General features: G+C 32.8%; 3 protein-coding genes across 3 annotated transcripts; 2 read left to right on the top strand and 1 right to left on the bottom strand.

Moving 5' to 3' along the window:
- The first annotated feature begins 4,913 nt into the window (after positions 1–4,913).
- On the top strand, positions 4,914–6,484 carry LOC114757713 (transcription factor MYB86). Its single transcript, XM_028946787.1, has 3 exons — positions 4,914–5,079; positions 5,179–5,308; positions 6,160–6,484. Exons 1-3 carry the CDS (start codon positions 4,950–4,952, stop codon positions 6,482–6,484), a joined length of 585 nt encoding a protein of 194 aa, XP_028802620.1. The 5' UTR covers positions 4,914–4,949.
- Positions 6,483–7,153, top strand: LOC114757760 (uncharacterized; the record flags this gene model as incomplete). Its single annotated transcript, XM_028946833.1, has 1 exon — positions 6,483–7,153. A coding segment is annotated over one exon (483 nt), but the record flags the coding sequence as incomplete, so codon positions are not given.
- Positions 7,154–10,455: 3,302 nt separating this feature from the next.
- LOC114757776 (NAC domain-containing protein 86-like) lies at positions 10,456–14,564 on the bottom strand. Its single transcript, XM_028946861.1, has 4 exons — positions 14,408–14,564; positions 13,950–14,233; positions 12,519–12,938; positions 10,456–10,942 (listed from the first exon to the last, which is right to left on the bottom strand). Exons 1-4 carry the CDS (start codon positions 14,562–14,564, stop codon positions 10,670–10,672), a joined length of 1,134 nt encoding a protein of 377 aa, XP_028802694.1. The 3' UTR covers positions 10,456–10,669.
- Positions 14,565–17,443: the final 2,879 nt, after the last annotated feature.

Raw genomic sequence — 17,443 nt, 5'->3', positions numbered from 1 at the left:
TTTTTCATACATAATACAATCCAGTGTTTTTCACAGCTTGTTAGTCATCAATTTTACTAATATGTAACATTTTATATTTTGTAAATTTTATGGTAATTAGTCAAAAAAAATGATTTGTTGATAAGCTTCTGTTTTTTTAATATATAATTCAAATAACATGCATGTGTGTGTGCACACCCCAACACAACGCATATTATATCAAAAATTCATTGTACATTGTAATAATTACCATCAAATGATTATTATACCATGCTTAGACGACATATTCTAACCAACATTTTAGTTTCCATGCATAGTTGGATCATATAATATATTGGTGGTTATATTACCGTGGTTGAAACCTCTATTTTATCTTTTTTTTTTTAACGCACAATTAGGTATTTAATATTATAATACCGATTTATATTTGATCCAAATGAGCACTAATGGGTTAGCAAGAACTCTCTTAATATAATTTTCTTTAATTATAGAAGGGGGAAAATGCTTCCCCTATACTTATTACTATTTTTTAAAAAAAATTAAATAATTTTATTTTTATAAAAAGAAATTCTACCCCCAGCTGAAATATGAAAATGTAACACTCCCCATTTGTCTTATTCTTTTTTTTTATCCCATGGTACAACTACATTAGACAACTATAGAAAAGCCCAACGACTAGGTTTGGACCGGATTCAAGTGATACTTTGGACCCAAAACTGTCAACATTCCTTCAGGTCGTGAATATATGATTGAGTCTAGTTGATGTAGTCCCAAACATGTTTGGAAAAAATTAATTTATTTTTTTATGTTTCTCACATTTAATATCCTCATTGAAATAGGGGTATTTTATGAAAAATGACAAAAAAATTTTCATATAATAATAACAAATAATCAATTTAATTAATTTTTTTAATTTTTATAAATTATTTTATTAAGTCTTTTATTTAGGACTCAGCATACAAATGTGGTCCTTATTATAAATAAGTCACTTGTAGAATAAATTTTTATTTAAATACAAGTCATTTGTAGGATATTTAATGACTTTTTTCTAATTTTATTTTTATTTAATTCTTGTTGAGAGAAAGAGAAGAGACAAATGCGAATGAATTGTAAGTATAGGGAAAAAAAAACAGAGAACAAAGAAAACATTAATAATAGTGAAGTTGAAAAATTATAATTATATATCAACTTAAAGCATTCTTCAATATATGAGAAAGTGTTACAAATAAGTCCTAGTAACAATCAAAGCGTGACAGTAATAGAAAGAGAAAAGGGGGGGGGGAGGATGGGACATGGTAGTGGTGTCTAGTAAGATAAAGAGTATGCAGAAGGATTAGTTAGAGTTTTGTCGTTTAATTAGTCAACTTTAGACATCACACAGCACACCAATTAGAAAATCTGTCATTATATTTTGAAGTGTAAGAATGATTTATTCACTCCAACACTTCACCTAAACCCTATCTCTTTAGTTAACTGTTATCTCTACCCTTTCTTCTCTGTGAGGGTTGAAAAAACTGTTATTATCTTTGCTTTCTCTATGTTCACTAACACACCCTATTATAATATCAAGTCTCGTACTCATTAAGCTTTCAACTCCAATTAGAAATACCACATAACTCCTCCACTTCACTGGATATAATAAAGTAATGACAATCAAATGTTATTTCAGCTTCTTTAACTTACTTACATCATGTAAGACTCCAGGACATTTTTCCATTGAAGAAGAAATTGAATTTGCGGTTGAAATAAAATAATTTCCCCCTAAAAAGTGAATTGAATTTGCTTAACATGTTTGATAATAACTGTGACAAGAAACAAATATTATTCACTCAGACAAGAAAACGTCCAAGGATGTGCATGTGGACGTAAGGCACTCTCTGGGAGGGTTATATAATTAATGTCTAACAAACGGGTTTACCCAAAGTTAATAAGAAACAAAGAACCAATACTGGGTCTGAGATTGGAATAATTAAGGTTTCTTATAGAATCGTATTCTGGGAAATTCTAGTTTAATTTAGGCCTATGACAAAAGACCAATGGCTTTGCAAAGGACTAGAAAAGCTATTAGAGAGGGATCGAGAGAGTTTGTGAAGATATTTGCATTTATCTGACCCCTAATAATTAAAAAATTGGATCTTCAACATTCAGCTATCATTTCTTGAAACTTTTGTTTCGTGTAAAATATAAATATATAATAATTAAATATGCCCACGAGATGCTCATCCATATATATCTATATATTTGTACTTAGTATTGAATTAGACACTCAAGCTCTTTTCTTTCATCTCTCTCTCTCTCTCTCTCTCTCACACACACACCCACACACCCACGACGCACTCATAAAGCCACAGAAGAATTAGATTAATTGATTACCATAATATTTATAAAGAAATCCTTCTTGCTAGCTTGCTAGCCAGGAAGTTGTTTACTTGTGGGCATTGAATTATCGTCAATATAATTTCTTTTGGATTCCGAAATGTTTTTTTTTTAAAAAAAATTATGTTACGGAACAGTCAGGTTAATTAATGAATTGACCAGTAAGGAACAACTGGGATATTCATATAACAAAATGGAGAGCCAAGGCCCGGAATGAGTGTAACTAATTAATTTAAAAGTAATTAATTAGAAATAAAATTGTGCAGTACTGTTTCGTGTTGTGGGGGCAAAACAACAACAATAATTGTTGTTTAATTTTAACCATCATAAGGGCTTACAGAAACTCACATGCATGGTTTCATGAGCTATTATCGTAATTGATCAAATTATTGAAATTATTATTTGGGGGGGGGGGGGATTTAATAGTTCACTTGCTTACATTATGTTTAGTTTTTCTGTACTCTACTTTGTGCCACATGAATATAGATTAGGAGAATATTAGAAATCATAATGATTGTAGGGAATTTTAAAGCGTATGATTTGATAGGTTAAGGGATTTTTTTTTCTTCTGACGGGGGTCATATATTGGACAATTTCCATGGCTATCATTATGAGCAACTATTTGATAATTATTCTGTTTAATGCTGAAGTTATTAACAATGGACGGATAATCGATTGATTGAAGAGACTTAATATTCTCTAAGGGTGTGTTTGGTAAGAGGGAAATGGAGAGGAGGAAAGAGAGAATTTTAATGAGCTCATTTTAAAAAATTAGAGGAGTAGGATTATAAAATTTTGATAAAAAAATGTAACATAAAAGAGTAAGAAAAATTAGTTAAAAAATTTTAATCCCAATTCTTAAATGTTTCAAAAAGAGCTTATTAAAATTTTCTCTTTCCTTCCCTTCTTTTCATTTCTCTCATGCCAAACAGACCCTAAACAAAGTTGTTATTTTGATGAATTCTTTGAGTCTTGTAAATGATAAAAATAAATCCACTGCGATAGTTTCTATTAAAGTCTCAGAGAGCGTTTAGGTGGGAAACAAACGTAGTTTTAAAAGTAATTTTATAGTATACGAAATATATATACGAGTAGAATTTTATCTCAACTTACATAAAAGTACTTTTTTAAGGTGTTTTTTTTTAGTGAACCAAACACCTCCTTAATGTGATTACTTGAATCTAAATTAGTTGATAAATAAAGGTAATATTAACCTAACTTATACAATCCAAAATACTCATCTGGTCCGGATCCTAGTTATAAAATACTTTTAATATGTTTTACTGAAATCTAAAAAAATAGTAAATTAAACTTCACTAATTCTGTTTCAGAATTTAATATCTTCATAAATTTAGCTCTAATTAAGGGTAATTAAGCCAAATTATTCTCAGTGTTTAAATATAGTTTCTTATAGAGTTGAAAGACCCACCAAAGTGGACTTAATCAGGGACCCCAATATGTGTGTTTTTTCGTAGGCTTACGTGTAAGTCTGAAGATAATCAATTATTCACCATGCTCATGTTTTTCCATTCAGTTGAAAATTCTCATGTACGTGCGTAATTGTGACTACTCCCACATTTAATTTTTTCTTTGCAAATGCATGCATACTTTGGAAGATTGTGATTAAGCTGTAAGTGCTTGTTCTTGAAGTTAGTTTATATTTGGGCACTGTCGGGGGTAACATATATGTAGAAAAACCCTGGTCTAGTGGTCTTTTCGATAGAAATAATTAATACGAATTACTTTTCAAATGAATATTAATTCGTTAATATGTAAAAGACACTCAATTTGACGTTTGAGAGAGACCCCCCTTCCCTCTCATGATGAGTAGTGAACCTGAAGATTCTATTTCCAGCTCATTTCTCATTTCATGATAACATTAATGGGACCATTTGATTCTTTCTTTTCTTTTCTTTTCTTTTACCTTTCTTTTTTGTTTACTCTTTTCATTATTTGTTTCTTGGATCGGTATATTATAATCTTGATCCTTGGCTTATTGTAGATCAATCTTGATCTTTTTTTTTTTGTTATAATTTGAGCTTGATATGTTCTACTATTGTTTTTTTTTGTTGAATCAGTTACATTAAGTTAATACTTACCCTCATATTAAACAATATTTACCTTAAAAAAGTTCGCTCTAGCAATTATCAATAATGAACTGAACAGAAAATATCAACCTTTGTGTGTTTTCTTTTCTTTTGTCTTTTGATACAGATCTTGTGAAAAATTAATCTAGATTCACATACATATATTGCATTCTAAACAGACCCAGCTTATGATTTTTTTTTAACCACAAGATTTGAAAAATTATCATAATAAAAAGGAATGATGTATATAATAAAATCTTGTTTGAGAAGTTATATTCAATTTTTCAATAACATAAGAAATCGTCCACACTTGTATTGGATAGTCCCAGGAAATGTCAAGACTAGAATAATGCATGGGGTTGATATTGTTATTATTAATGATAAAATATTAAAATAAAGAAAGGTGTGTGGTGTTATATATATAAACGCTGAGGTGGTAAGGTCATATTGCATTGTCCAAGAGCAGTAATTGGTAGAGAGTGATCGAAGAAGAAGAGAGTGAGATCGATGGGCCATCGTTGCTGCAGCAAACAGAAGATCAAAAGAGGTCTGTGGTCTCCTGAAGAAGATGACAAGCTCGTCAAATTCATTACCACTCATGGCCATAAAAGCTGGAGTTCTGTTCCTAAACTTGCAGGCACGTACACCATAATCTCTCTCTCTCTCTCAAATTAATGGAAGAATAATAGAATATGATCATTGATGAATATATATACATATATGAATCATTGTGTAGGGTTGCAGAGATGTGGGAAAAGTTGCAGACTGAGATGGATAAACTATCTGAGACCTGATCTCAAGAGAGGTTCCTTCACTGCCGATGAAGAACAAACCATTCTCGACGTTCATCGAATTCTCGGAAACAGGTAACTCAAACTCAATTCATTTCGCATCTTTCACATTGTTAATTTACACTCTACCTAATACCCAGTTGCCATCCATCGATCGCAATGCAAATATAATGCAATTATTTGCTTCTCTCGACCACTTCAAAAGGATTTAATATTTCTCTGTTAGTCTTATATATATAGTTACATCTTTGCATGTTGCTGGAGATCCTTGTTATACTAATATTGTTCTCATATACCAGTTGATGCAATTAGAAATGTCAAATTTTGAGCTGAGCTACAGTCAATGCATCGCAAAACTGTTCACTGTACTTAAATTTGGGGGATTACTTCCTCGGATCTAAATAACTAATATTCACATAAATTGAAAAAAAAAAATTCAGTTGTTTATTTAAAAAAATGTGTTAGTTTTCCTAATATAGCCTTCATTTCAATCAATGAGTAGTTTTGGGGGAAAATAATAATAAATGTGGAGACAAAAAAATGACGTTAATGTAGGACAAAAGCAGAAACCTCAGCTGACTCTTATATTGAATGTTTCAAATACATAATAATTTATTTGAAATTAAGGAACAATATGAAAGCGGAGTACGCATTATTAAAATTTTAAAAGAAAATCTTCCGTAGTGATTTCTCTTAGCTTACTTGTTTTCCCCCCTCATACTATATGTTTGACTTTCCATAAATCTGAATTAAAAAGGATTACCCGGGACACCCGCTATTCTATTATTCCTGATATCCGACTCACATTCTAGAAGCACTGGAAATTAAATTCCGCCCAGGAAATTACAAGACAAACACACAAAACACACACACACACACACACACATTGATGTGAATTAAGGATTTATTTTGTGTTGTGGTTGTAGATGGGCTCAGATAGCTAAGCATCTACCGGGAAGAACAGACAACGAGGTGAAGAATTTCTGGAACTCATGCATTAAGAAGAAACTCATTTCTCAGGGCTTTGACCCTCAGACTCACAATCTCCTCTCTTCTCACAGACGACCCTCTCTTTCTGTTTCTTCCTCTTCTGCCACTAACAATGATCATAACAATGATTCCACTTTCAAACTGGTTCATGAACCTGAAAACATGAATCTTCAACAACCTTGTACCTCCACCGTCTTCTCCATCCAATACCAACGACCCAATTCGACCAGCACTAATAATCATAATGTCATAATGTCCTAATGATAATGTTGTCCATGAACCTCATAATTTCCCCTTTGAATCATCCATTATTAATGGGAATATTCCTGCGCCCAACTTTTCTTCGTCCTCTTCTGCCTGCATCAAGAACAACAACTATAATGATTGCTCATTATCTTCCCTTGTTGGGTTTTCTGAGAATATTGACCACAGATCATCATCATCATCATCATTGTGGGTTTCTCGGGATGATATTGCTGAAACTGACCAGATCTTGAGATCAGCTCAGACATTAATGCAAGGAGATATTACTGAAGCACAGTTGGAACAAGAGAAGGAGAAGAGCAGTACTAATAATATAGACCAAGTCAGAGAGGAGGACCATTTTAATAATAATAATAGTAACTGTTTGGAAGGGTCAAGCAATAACTTTGATTTTGGGTTGTTGGAAGGTGTACTTAACTCTGAATATATGTCTTATGACGTCCTCTCCTCCATGGATGATCTTGCATGGAACTTTTAGATCATGCACCCCTCTTTGACATTCCTTTTAATTTTGTTTATATTTCGTCATTGTAACTAAATTTCTCTTATCTGTCAACTTAATTGGGAGAAATATTTGTGTATCACATAACAGGTACTCTATACAAAATACTTTAGACGAAATATTCTTCAGTTAATTATTGTCATTTCACATGTAACATTTGTAAATTACACTATGCATTTTTTTTTTTAATTTGCGCGGAATCTTCCCCCTTTTCTTTAACTCAAGGACCTTCCAATTTATATAAGGCTTGAAATACATGCATATAATATAACTTGGCATATCGGGTCGCGAATAGAAAATTAATTGGTTGAGTTGATTGGATATATGGTGTAATATACTGCCTGATTGGTAGTTGAGGGCAGAATTTGCTCCTAAATATAATATATTGATTCATTTTATCTTTCTATTTATTATTTTTTAAAGACTAATTTATCTAACTTATAAAATGATACATTTAATTTGATATTATACAGGAGTATTTTAGTGTTATAATTTATTAATCTATTGGATTTTCTTAATTATCTAAATTAATTAAGTATATAGTTTTTTACATTAAAGATAGGAAGGAGCGTGTATAATATAGATATATATAGATGTATATAAGCGGTAATTAATGCACGTACGTAAGAGACTAACATTGATGGCAAGAAAAATTGCTTGCAAGAAAGGGGAATGAAAGTTGCATGTCATGGATTGTGGGACATTTGGTTTGGAGTTGGTAGATAACTGAGTTTACTTTTTAGACTACACATGTATTCTTGGACAACCACATGTCTTCGTTTTAAAGTACATACGTTCCTACATTCTTATAAAACTCCATGCCAATGTAGTTGTTGCCCCAAAGAATATTTTTAAATTTTAAATCAATCTTATTTATTACATTTTAATAATAATCGATAAGATTTGAAAAACAAATAACAATAAATTTTTATAATTATTCCTGATTTGAGATTTTAAAATTTCAGAAGTATTTTTTTAGGATTTCCCTTTATATAAAGATAGATAAATGAAAAAAGGTTTTGAAATATACTTCGAAGTTATACAATTTTTCGGAATAAATTATCTATTTGTGGGTTGTGACTATAGGTCATCTCACGCTAAAATAAATTATCCATGTTTTTTTTTTCCTTAAGCACAACTATTTTTTTACCGGATGTAATCCTGTTCGAGGTATTGTCAGGTACTAAAATAATGTGCACACTTCTTTCATTGGCTTGTGATGTTGTAAGAGACTAGCCTCTTTTACTATTTTTAACTTCCATTACTATCCAATTTCTTTTTGGGAAAATCCCAGAAAAAGCCCCTGGAATATACCAAATCCTAGATTTGGTCCTTAAATTTCGAAAATGACAGAATGGGTCATTGGCCCAATCTGTCATTTGTGAAATTCAGGCAAATTGACATTTTTGCCCCTGAGCAAAAGTGAGTAGTTATTCTCTAAACAAATCTAGGTAACGCTTACACTGTTCTAGTAATTACAAGATTCGTTGTAGTTAATAATAAGGTACATGACAATAATAAGATACCTGACTATGAAAAAATGAGTAGTTATTCTCTACACAAATCTAGGTAATGCTTACATTGTTTTAGTGATTACAGAATTAGTTGTAGTTAATAACAAAACACCTGACTATAAAAAAGTGAGTAGTTATTCGCTACACGAATCTAGGTAACACCTAAACTCTTATAGTGATTCCTTGAATCATTGTAGTGAATGAATAAATGAGGGCAAAATTGTCAATTCGCCTGAATTTTACAAATGACAGATTGGGTCAATGACCCATTCTGTCATTTTCGAAATTTAAGGACCCAATCTGGCATTTCTCATATTCCAAGGACCTTTTTTGGGATTTTCCCTTTCTTTTTTATCCATGGTTCTACGCTCTATGGCTAGTGTGGCCTTTGAATGGGCTCCCCTTATCGGTATCCATCTTTTTTTGTTTTTGGTGTATTTTTTTTATTCATGGCTCTACGGTTAGTATGGTCTTCGAATGGGCTTGCTGCATCAGCATATGATGAGACGTAGGCCCAATATGGTGTAAAATTCGCGTCAATGCAATCTTGGGCCAACTATATATACGTGTGTTAGGATCTTGGGCTTTCTATGACCCATTTTTTATGGGCCTAGGTTCCATCCCACATGGCTGTCAAACGTTGGGCCTTTCATCATGAACAATAGACGGCTGGATTTTCGTCAATCGGACGGCCAGGATCTCGTATACCTTGAGGAAACTTTCAGGCATCCTTAACGCCGTCGCGTTTTCGTCTGTGGGAGACGTGGCTTTACGCTGCACGTTGATTGCGTTAATGGTCACGATGAAGAATCGAACAGCGCCCAATTCTTCCGCGAAGAACGCCGAAGCCGAATGCAAGGTTTTTTTTTTTTTTTCCTAACCAGCAAATGCAATGGCTTATTCTCAATCTCAATGCGAGGTAATCTTACTTTTAGACAGTAAATAATTTGTTATCTTATTTTTTTCTGTACATATGATGTGATATTAATCAACCGATGTTTGAATCCATGCTTTATATGGAGATTATGATAAGTTACATTATTATTATGATTTATAATTATGAATAGCAGTGTTAATTTTTTTCCTTTTTTTTTTTGGATAAAGATGGCGGTGTTAGTTTTATAATATGCAAATATATATAGATATATATTGAATTAATTAACATATTTGTCCCTAAGCTATATTAACTAACAATAGGACTGAATATAAACATTTATTAATTTCTAACAAATACCTGTATAACATGTGATAGTGTAGACGTATATGATATGTAATAGTACTGTGTTAATTGATCCTAATTGACGGACTTTTTTTTTCTAATTAATGTGAATACCTCATTGGCACGTCATATAATATCCTAAACATATCCATATATATATATATATATATATTTCAATAAAAAGTAAGATACCATTTACTCGATATTATTAAATTTAAGATGCTAGTTGCTTCTCCATAAATATTTTACAGGCAAAAATAATGTTCCTTAACTCAAAAATTTTTCCCATCAAATGTGCCACATGTCAATCAAAACTTGTAGGGTCTTCTCACTTAATTAACAATCAACTTATCGTACTCTGTTACTCTGTTACTCCATAAGCACATAAGCAGCCTGTGATTTTGACTCTTAAAAAGGGAAATATTGTTCCAACGAGTAGTTTAGAATAATCAGTATTCCTCACAAAAATAGTTTAAAGGCAAAAATGAAAATTAACCATATATAGCACAATAAACTTTGCTAATCCATTTTCATTCAGAAGCAGATCAGGAAAAAGATCAGATACATGAGTAACATTATGTAAGGCTATATGGAGAAAAAACAAAATAAATAAATAAATAGGAATATAAAAAACCCCACCCCCAAAATAGAAAACAAAAAGAAAATTAAAAAAAAAGAAATGAAAGAAATATAAAGTGAGGGGAAAAAAAAAACATATGCATGCGAGCCCCCTTGACTCAACATACTCCTATTTAGTACATTATAAATATATATATGGCGCCCTTCTTGGACTTGACAAAACTAATAACAAATCCAAGATCACTTTGTGTTGTGATTTGAGCCAACACAAGTATACCTTTGTGTAAATGATTTTTTTTTTTTTTTTGGTGCTTTACTTTTGAGTATGCATCATATATAGCTAGGGTTAGTACGTACGTATTATAATATCAATCTAACATAGAAAGAGGCAAAGACTTATTGTCTTGATGAGAAGAACACAAGGAGATGATCTCTTCTAGAGTCCCACTCATTGTACCACAGCTCTTGTACTTGTGATCATATACCATATTGCAGTCATTCATCATCATTTGTTCTGGCTTCATTAATGGCTTCGTCTCCGTCGTGGTCTCTACGAAACTTGTCTGAGGGAAATCTTCAAGCTCCAGTGGCGGATATGAAAGTTGATAGTGCATGCCAGCATACATTTGTAGCTCCATTTCCTGCAACAACATGAAGTGATCTCAGAACTGTTCAAGTACTTAATTACTAATCCTGATATAGTGTAATTAATCCTGGTTATTCTTACTCAGATTTGAACTTTTCTTATGATCTTTCAAGATTATTACTCCTAAGAGTACCAGTGACACACACACATTCTTGGGTACAACGAAGAGAAGGAAGAAGTATATGACCTAGAGAATGATTTCACTGAAAGCATGCATGGTCAATAACTTGAACTAAAGAGCCACTTAGATTTAGGTTAAGTGGGGTGCAAAAGGTGTTTATACTTAAGACTTAAAAAAGTGGGAAGTTGAGGAAAACGAAGTCCCCAATCAGATGCATAGATAGTGCTATTCTATGTAAAAACTAAAATAAAAGTAGCTCATAAAGAATTTTGAATGTTGTGTAAAGCTAGCAAGCTAGCTAGTCACTGAACGTTAATCGAGAGAGAGAAAAGAAGTGGCTCACTTCATATCTCATGATTTAAGAGAAGAAGAATTGTTGATAATAAATGAATAGCTTTTGCTAAAATAGGCCAAAGACCTAGCAGCCACTGATATAAAAAAGAATGTGACTAAAGATAAAGATGAGTCTACTAAGTTTGAAATGCCGTAAATGCTTTAGTTTTAGAAATCAACGTATCAATTTGATGATCATGAACTTATTAAATGGGTAAGGGGAAGAAAAATATGTATTCACTTTGGAAAACGCTTAATTTTGAGTCAGTCAAAAAGAAAAGAAGTTATGGGAGATGGTGAAGAAGGGGAAAGCCAATCATATTGGAGTATATATCAGTCCAAGTGAATTTTTGAGAAGGAAGCTTTACGAAAAGATAGGAACTTCATCATACTCGCAACTTTTGTTACTTTAAGATCAAAAGAGCGCTCAAAGACATGTAATGTGGGCCACTAGGTATATATAAATATAAAATAAATCAATCTATTGTAAATTTTTGTTTGGGCTAAAGATCTGTATGTTTTACGCATTTATTATGCATTAATTGAGGTGTGAAAGGGACGTTTCAAAGTAACAAAGCAGAAATGTAAAGCAAAAACATAGTTGGAAATGCAGGATAGGTAGAGAGAGTAATCATGGGCATAAATGGCATGAAAGGGGAAAAAAAAAGTCAAATATACTGTAAGTAAATCATCATAATAATGCTCATCATGATAATAAATTTATTTACGTATTTTTATAAATTAATTTATAATTAATATGAGTTATTAGAAAAAGGGACAGCTCACAGTATGACAAGACGTCCAGTAAGAAAAATAGAATGAAGAATGAGACGTAGATGGGTTTCACTTTGTCCAACTCCTCTTTCTTTTATCTTATCTATCTTTCAAGCTCGACGATATATATTAATTATTCTAAGTTCCGATATACTTAATTAAGAACTCATCATATGATAATCTTGCTACATATAGCCCGGCATGCATTTTTGTTCCCAGCACACATATGAAGGATCATGCTACCTATATATATATATATATATATAGCGACCATGATAACAAGATCAAATGCTGGACATCTATGTGAACAGATTAAAGAGAAATTTCAATCATAAATAGATACCTGAAATAGATTTGATGAATAATCAATTCCAAGGGAATACCGATTTGCTGCACTATTTGCTTCATCAGAAGCAATTTGGGCTTGAAAATCATTATCTGCTAACCCAGTTTGATCAGTGGGGGTCCCTTGAGTGAGATCCGAAGACGAAGCATTATCACAAGGAAATTTACTGTTGGAATTGCCACCATCGTGATTATTATTTTTATTGACCATAGTTTTCTCATCTGGAATTTCCATTTCTCTAGAAACCTCGAAGCCACTTGAATCCTCCCTTAATCCTTGTTCATCTGCGACCCACATGTCAGACTTTGATCCCTTGTTCTTATTAGCAGTAATTTCTGTTTCCTCTTCCTCCCGATCTTCTTTTGGTTTTGGGATTTCGATCGTCTTCTTGAAGACACGACACAATGAATAAGAATCCTGTGATGTACATCCCATGATGTGTCAGAGATCGTAAATAAAATTATATATTCATGTGACTTCACTAACACCAATATCATAAGCTTTTGTTTGAGTAAAACCATGGTTTTGCCTTTAATCAGCCACTTAAGCTTTAGGTAAAAACTGTATCTCTATAGCGTAAACTTTTGGTGATGTTTTTGTTCATGAACGTGATGAATCCGGGAGAGAAAAGAGTAATATGAAAAAAGCAAGTTAAGAAAAAGAGAATGGGAAAATCAAAAGAAAAGGGATGCAACAGTAAGAACACTCTTCATCATCATGTTTGATCGTAACCTAAATATATATTCTTTGTAAAGAGAAAAGAAAAATAAAGTTTGCAAATCATAAAGAAAAAGATCATTGTAAGAATATCAGTAGTGGCATGTGCATCCTTGTAGAACAAGATTCAAAACTTTGATATATAGGAGTTTGCTATATGCTCTACATATATTCAGGTTCCATATTCATGAGGGGTCACAGATCAATATCTTAAAGTGCTCATAAAATCTTCTGCGAGCTAAAGACCAACTTAACAAAGACTAAAGCAACACCGAACTTCAGGATCTTGTCTTGTCCGGTCTTTAGATCGTGATTAACTTTTGTGGCTTTTTAGGGTTTCTTCTACCATCGATTCAGTCATTATATAATTATTATCCCTAGACTTGCACAGGAAAAAAACAAATCCAATTCCAAGCTTACTGTGCTCCTAGATGCGGAACAACCAAATATAATATTCATACATTGTAAGGCTTGTTATATATCAACTCCCTTAATTATTTTTCAAAAACCCTAGTTTGGTTTCAGTTGTGAAAAAACTCACTAGATTTTTATAAGTCATTAACCATGATGCTTCAAAAGTTAAAATGTATGTTAGCATACTTACAAATTAATTTGCAGTTAGACACCACACATATATATGCTATGTAATTGAAGAAGGAAGAAGGAGGAGGAGAAAGAAAGAGTAGAAAAGAAAATGTTTGACGAAAAGACCTTCAAGGAGAAGGAAGAAGTAGAAGGAGGAAGTGAATCAGTGAGACGATATTCGTGCATGACCCAGCTGGTTCTGATACCATGTGGTGCTCTTCCTCTGTAATAAACCAATGTCTTCTTCATCCCTACTTGGCGTTTCTGAGAATGAACTGCCCTATCTTTGCCTGTGGCTTTCCAGTATCCAGCTCTTGTTGCTCGGTTTGTTCTTGACCCATTTGGATACTTTCTATCCCTCGGACTGTAGAAGTACCATTCCATATCCTTACTTGGCAAGAACGACTTATCTGTTTAAATTTTTATCAGTTTTAAACAGTTAACAAACAAACTCCAAGTTAAGAACCATTATACATGTTGAGAAACTCCTATATATAAAACTCCTTTGGTCGGTACTAATCGAGGCCATTATCGAAGAAATGTCTTATTTATAGAAAGAACGACTATATAAAAGATAGATGTACCTGGCAAATCCCATGGTTCGCATTTGTAAAGATCAACTTCAGGGATAATTTCAAGCTCTATAGAACGGCCTGTGATTTTTCTTTCCAAGTAGTAAGCAACGAGTTCTTCATCCGTTGGGTGGAACCTAAACCCGGGTGGGAGACTCATCGGTGCCATTCTAACTGTAGAGAGAGATGGGTAGAGAGAGAATGGAATTTGGGAAATGAGTGGCAGAAGATGTGAGCTAAACTAGAATGTACGACACAGAACTAAATAGGCCACTATTGAGCCAGAAGTCTTATGAAACTACCCTTGAAATCCAAGCATATTACTTAAATTTGTACGTTAAAAGCGTACTGATATCTGGCGGACTGAGCAATTACGATGGGAACTGAGGGACAAGAATGTAAAATAAAGGGACCGTCATAGGGTCTTTAGAATAGAATCTAAGAGCAAGTAAGATGGTACTTGCATGTGTGAAAACCCAGAGAGAGGATAAGAAGCTTCTCTGCTTTTGTCTGCTCACAAAATAACAAAAATCAAAGGCCTTCTTAAAAGGCTGTGTGGGCCTTGACGGACCGTCCATACTCTACAACACGCAATACTATGCCTGTTTCTGTATTAAATAATCACGGCTGTATAGAATATTACACTACTCTCTGCAGTATTCCTTAATCATCACCATTACTATATTATATGGGTATCTTGGACGTAATATATTTGACGTACATGTACTATTATATTTGATATATCTGGACGTCGATCTACAAAGCATTTGCTGTTTTAGAATACCATCATTATATTCTTTGCATCTCATGCAAAAGTAGCAGAAGGCACAGAATCCCTTACGTTCAGTAACATCGGCATGCGAGGTTGATTTTTTTCCCCTTATTGAGGTTACCTAGGATCAATGAGATCTAGCTAGTATTAGTTAATTTGAACTGCTTTTGCTCTAGTTTTTAAAATTTGCTTTGGATTATATATATATATATATATATGTATGTATATTAGCCTACCTGGGCATTTTTCCAATAGTTTTCCCAAATGAAGATGACAATTATTATTCATGATTAATGAATGAATGAACCATTTTGTTCACGGGGATCGAACCCCACACACTATCAGACTAATGAACCATTTTGTTCACGGGGATCGAACTCCACACACTATCAGACTAATTCAAATTCGATTGAAGAGGACCCTTTCAGGTGGAAGCTCTACTACCTGTAAGTTTAAACTTGAGACCTCTAGTTAAATTGGAACAACCTTTTTACTACTTGATTCAGGCTATCGGTGGTATCCAACTATAAATAGTGTTTAGGTGTTTCAAGATATGATCTCCTTAGGAAATAATGTCCATCAAACAAGACTTGGACTCTAATTAACAAGTTCGCTAATTAAGCATTAAACCACCAACAGTATCCAGAAAATTAATCTCGACCCTTTTGTTACATGTTCAAAGAAACGTTGCAAGCTCATAAAGCTCATAAATCATGTTCCATGCAAGCACATGAATATGCATGGACCTCACTCCAAGATCAACTGGCTCTGAACTTAATCATGAATCTAAGTATAAAGCAGATCTAGTATCATAAACTAAGATAATACAGCAAGGTAAAAAAGGAAAGTGACAGCGTAAAGCGCGTAGAAACATGTTACTAGTAATGTGACATGTTGCAGAATTTGCTGATTAATTAACTATGATCCAATTAAAGCTGCAAAATAATTAATCGCAATATTCCTTCCCGAACATACACTTATTTAACAATTATTAATGCATATCGCTTCATGCTTTAAGTATAACACATACGATTAAAAAAATGTAGTGTAATACTGAATCTGGCTTTGCTTTGCCTTTTTCTATTACGCGTTGGCATACGCGGTGCTGTATTTTAATTTAATAGAAGATATATACACTTGGACTAGCAGAAATCGAAGCCATCATGATCATGTCTAATTAAAGTAACAGTATTAAAGCTTTGATCAAGACCATTTAGAAACATAGACCAGAAAAAGTACGACAAGATTAACTTATTGGATTTAAACAATGTCTAGCTCTAACATCAAGAAATTCTTACCAAATACAGGTTTGAATTGAAATATTTAAATTTGTATATCCATCTAAGTCCTATTTTAACAAAAAGCGATAAAAGAATTGTGTTCAATGTCATGAGTATTCTAACTATTGGTTCATCACTAATTGCGATTCGTTTATGTAATTATTATAGAAATTATGCGTCTCTAATCCTTTATCTATTTCTTATTTTAGAACTGGAACTAATACAATTTTCAGTGATCAAGAACTCTTTTCCTCAAGATATGGTATCTATACTCATAAAATAAAAAATTGTAGACCAACAAACAATAAGATCATGTATAAGTTCTCTCTCATGAGATTATAAGAGAAAATTATATAAACATGAAATGTTTTGTAAAACAAACTATATTGAAATCATACAGATAAAATTAATTAAAAAAGAGATCAAAGTATGTAGAATGTAGAGAGATGAGTTGGGTGGGGTCCCTGAGATATATAATTAAGTGTAATTTGTAATGGGCGGTTGGTCTTTAATTTTCAGAGGAAGAAGGGGAAAGAGCCCTTTATGAAGCATAAGATGGGGGGCTTAAGGTAGGGGCCCAACAGCATCTGAGCAAATCTACCTGTCAAACTGTCACTGTCTCTTTATCTTTAATATTTTCTGCCTCCTTTAATTTTTTTTCCTGCCATCCAAACACACTTTTTCTTTACTGTTTCCTTTGTTCCTTCTCCAATGCCTTTCCTTAAAATATCATTTTCATTTGGGTAAAGACATACTCGTCTCTTTAATCATTACTACCAAAATCTTTGACTGCCCCATGCTCCTCTTCCTCTTCCCACTCTCTCACTTTTCTCTCGCGCAATCACGCACAAAAACGGCAAGTTCACTAAACACTCGTCACTGATAATATATTAAGCAAGTGAAAATTCTCTACCTTTTAATGTAAAAGAATTAGTAAAGGATCTGATTTTTAATACTTTCAGTCCTAAATGTAGGACCTAATAAATAGGAAAAAAT

Source organism: Neltuma alba, unplaced genomic scaffold, assembly GCF_004799145.2.
Source record: "Neltuma alba isolate B1F8T4 unplaced genomic scaffold, ASM479914v2 tig00001497_pilon, whole genome shotgun sequence".
NCBI lineage: Eukaryota > Viridiplantae > Streptophyta > Magnoliopsida > Fabales > Fabaceae > Neltuma > Neltuma alba.
The sequence above is the reverse complement of the archived record's forward strand: the minus strand, read 5'-3'. Positions and strand labels throughout refer to the sequence as shown.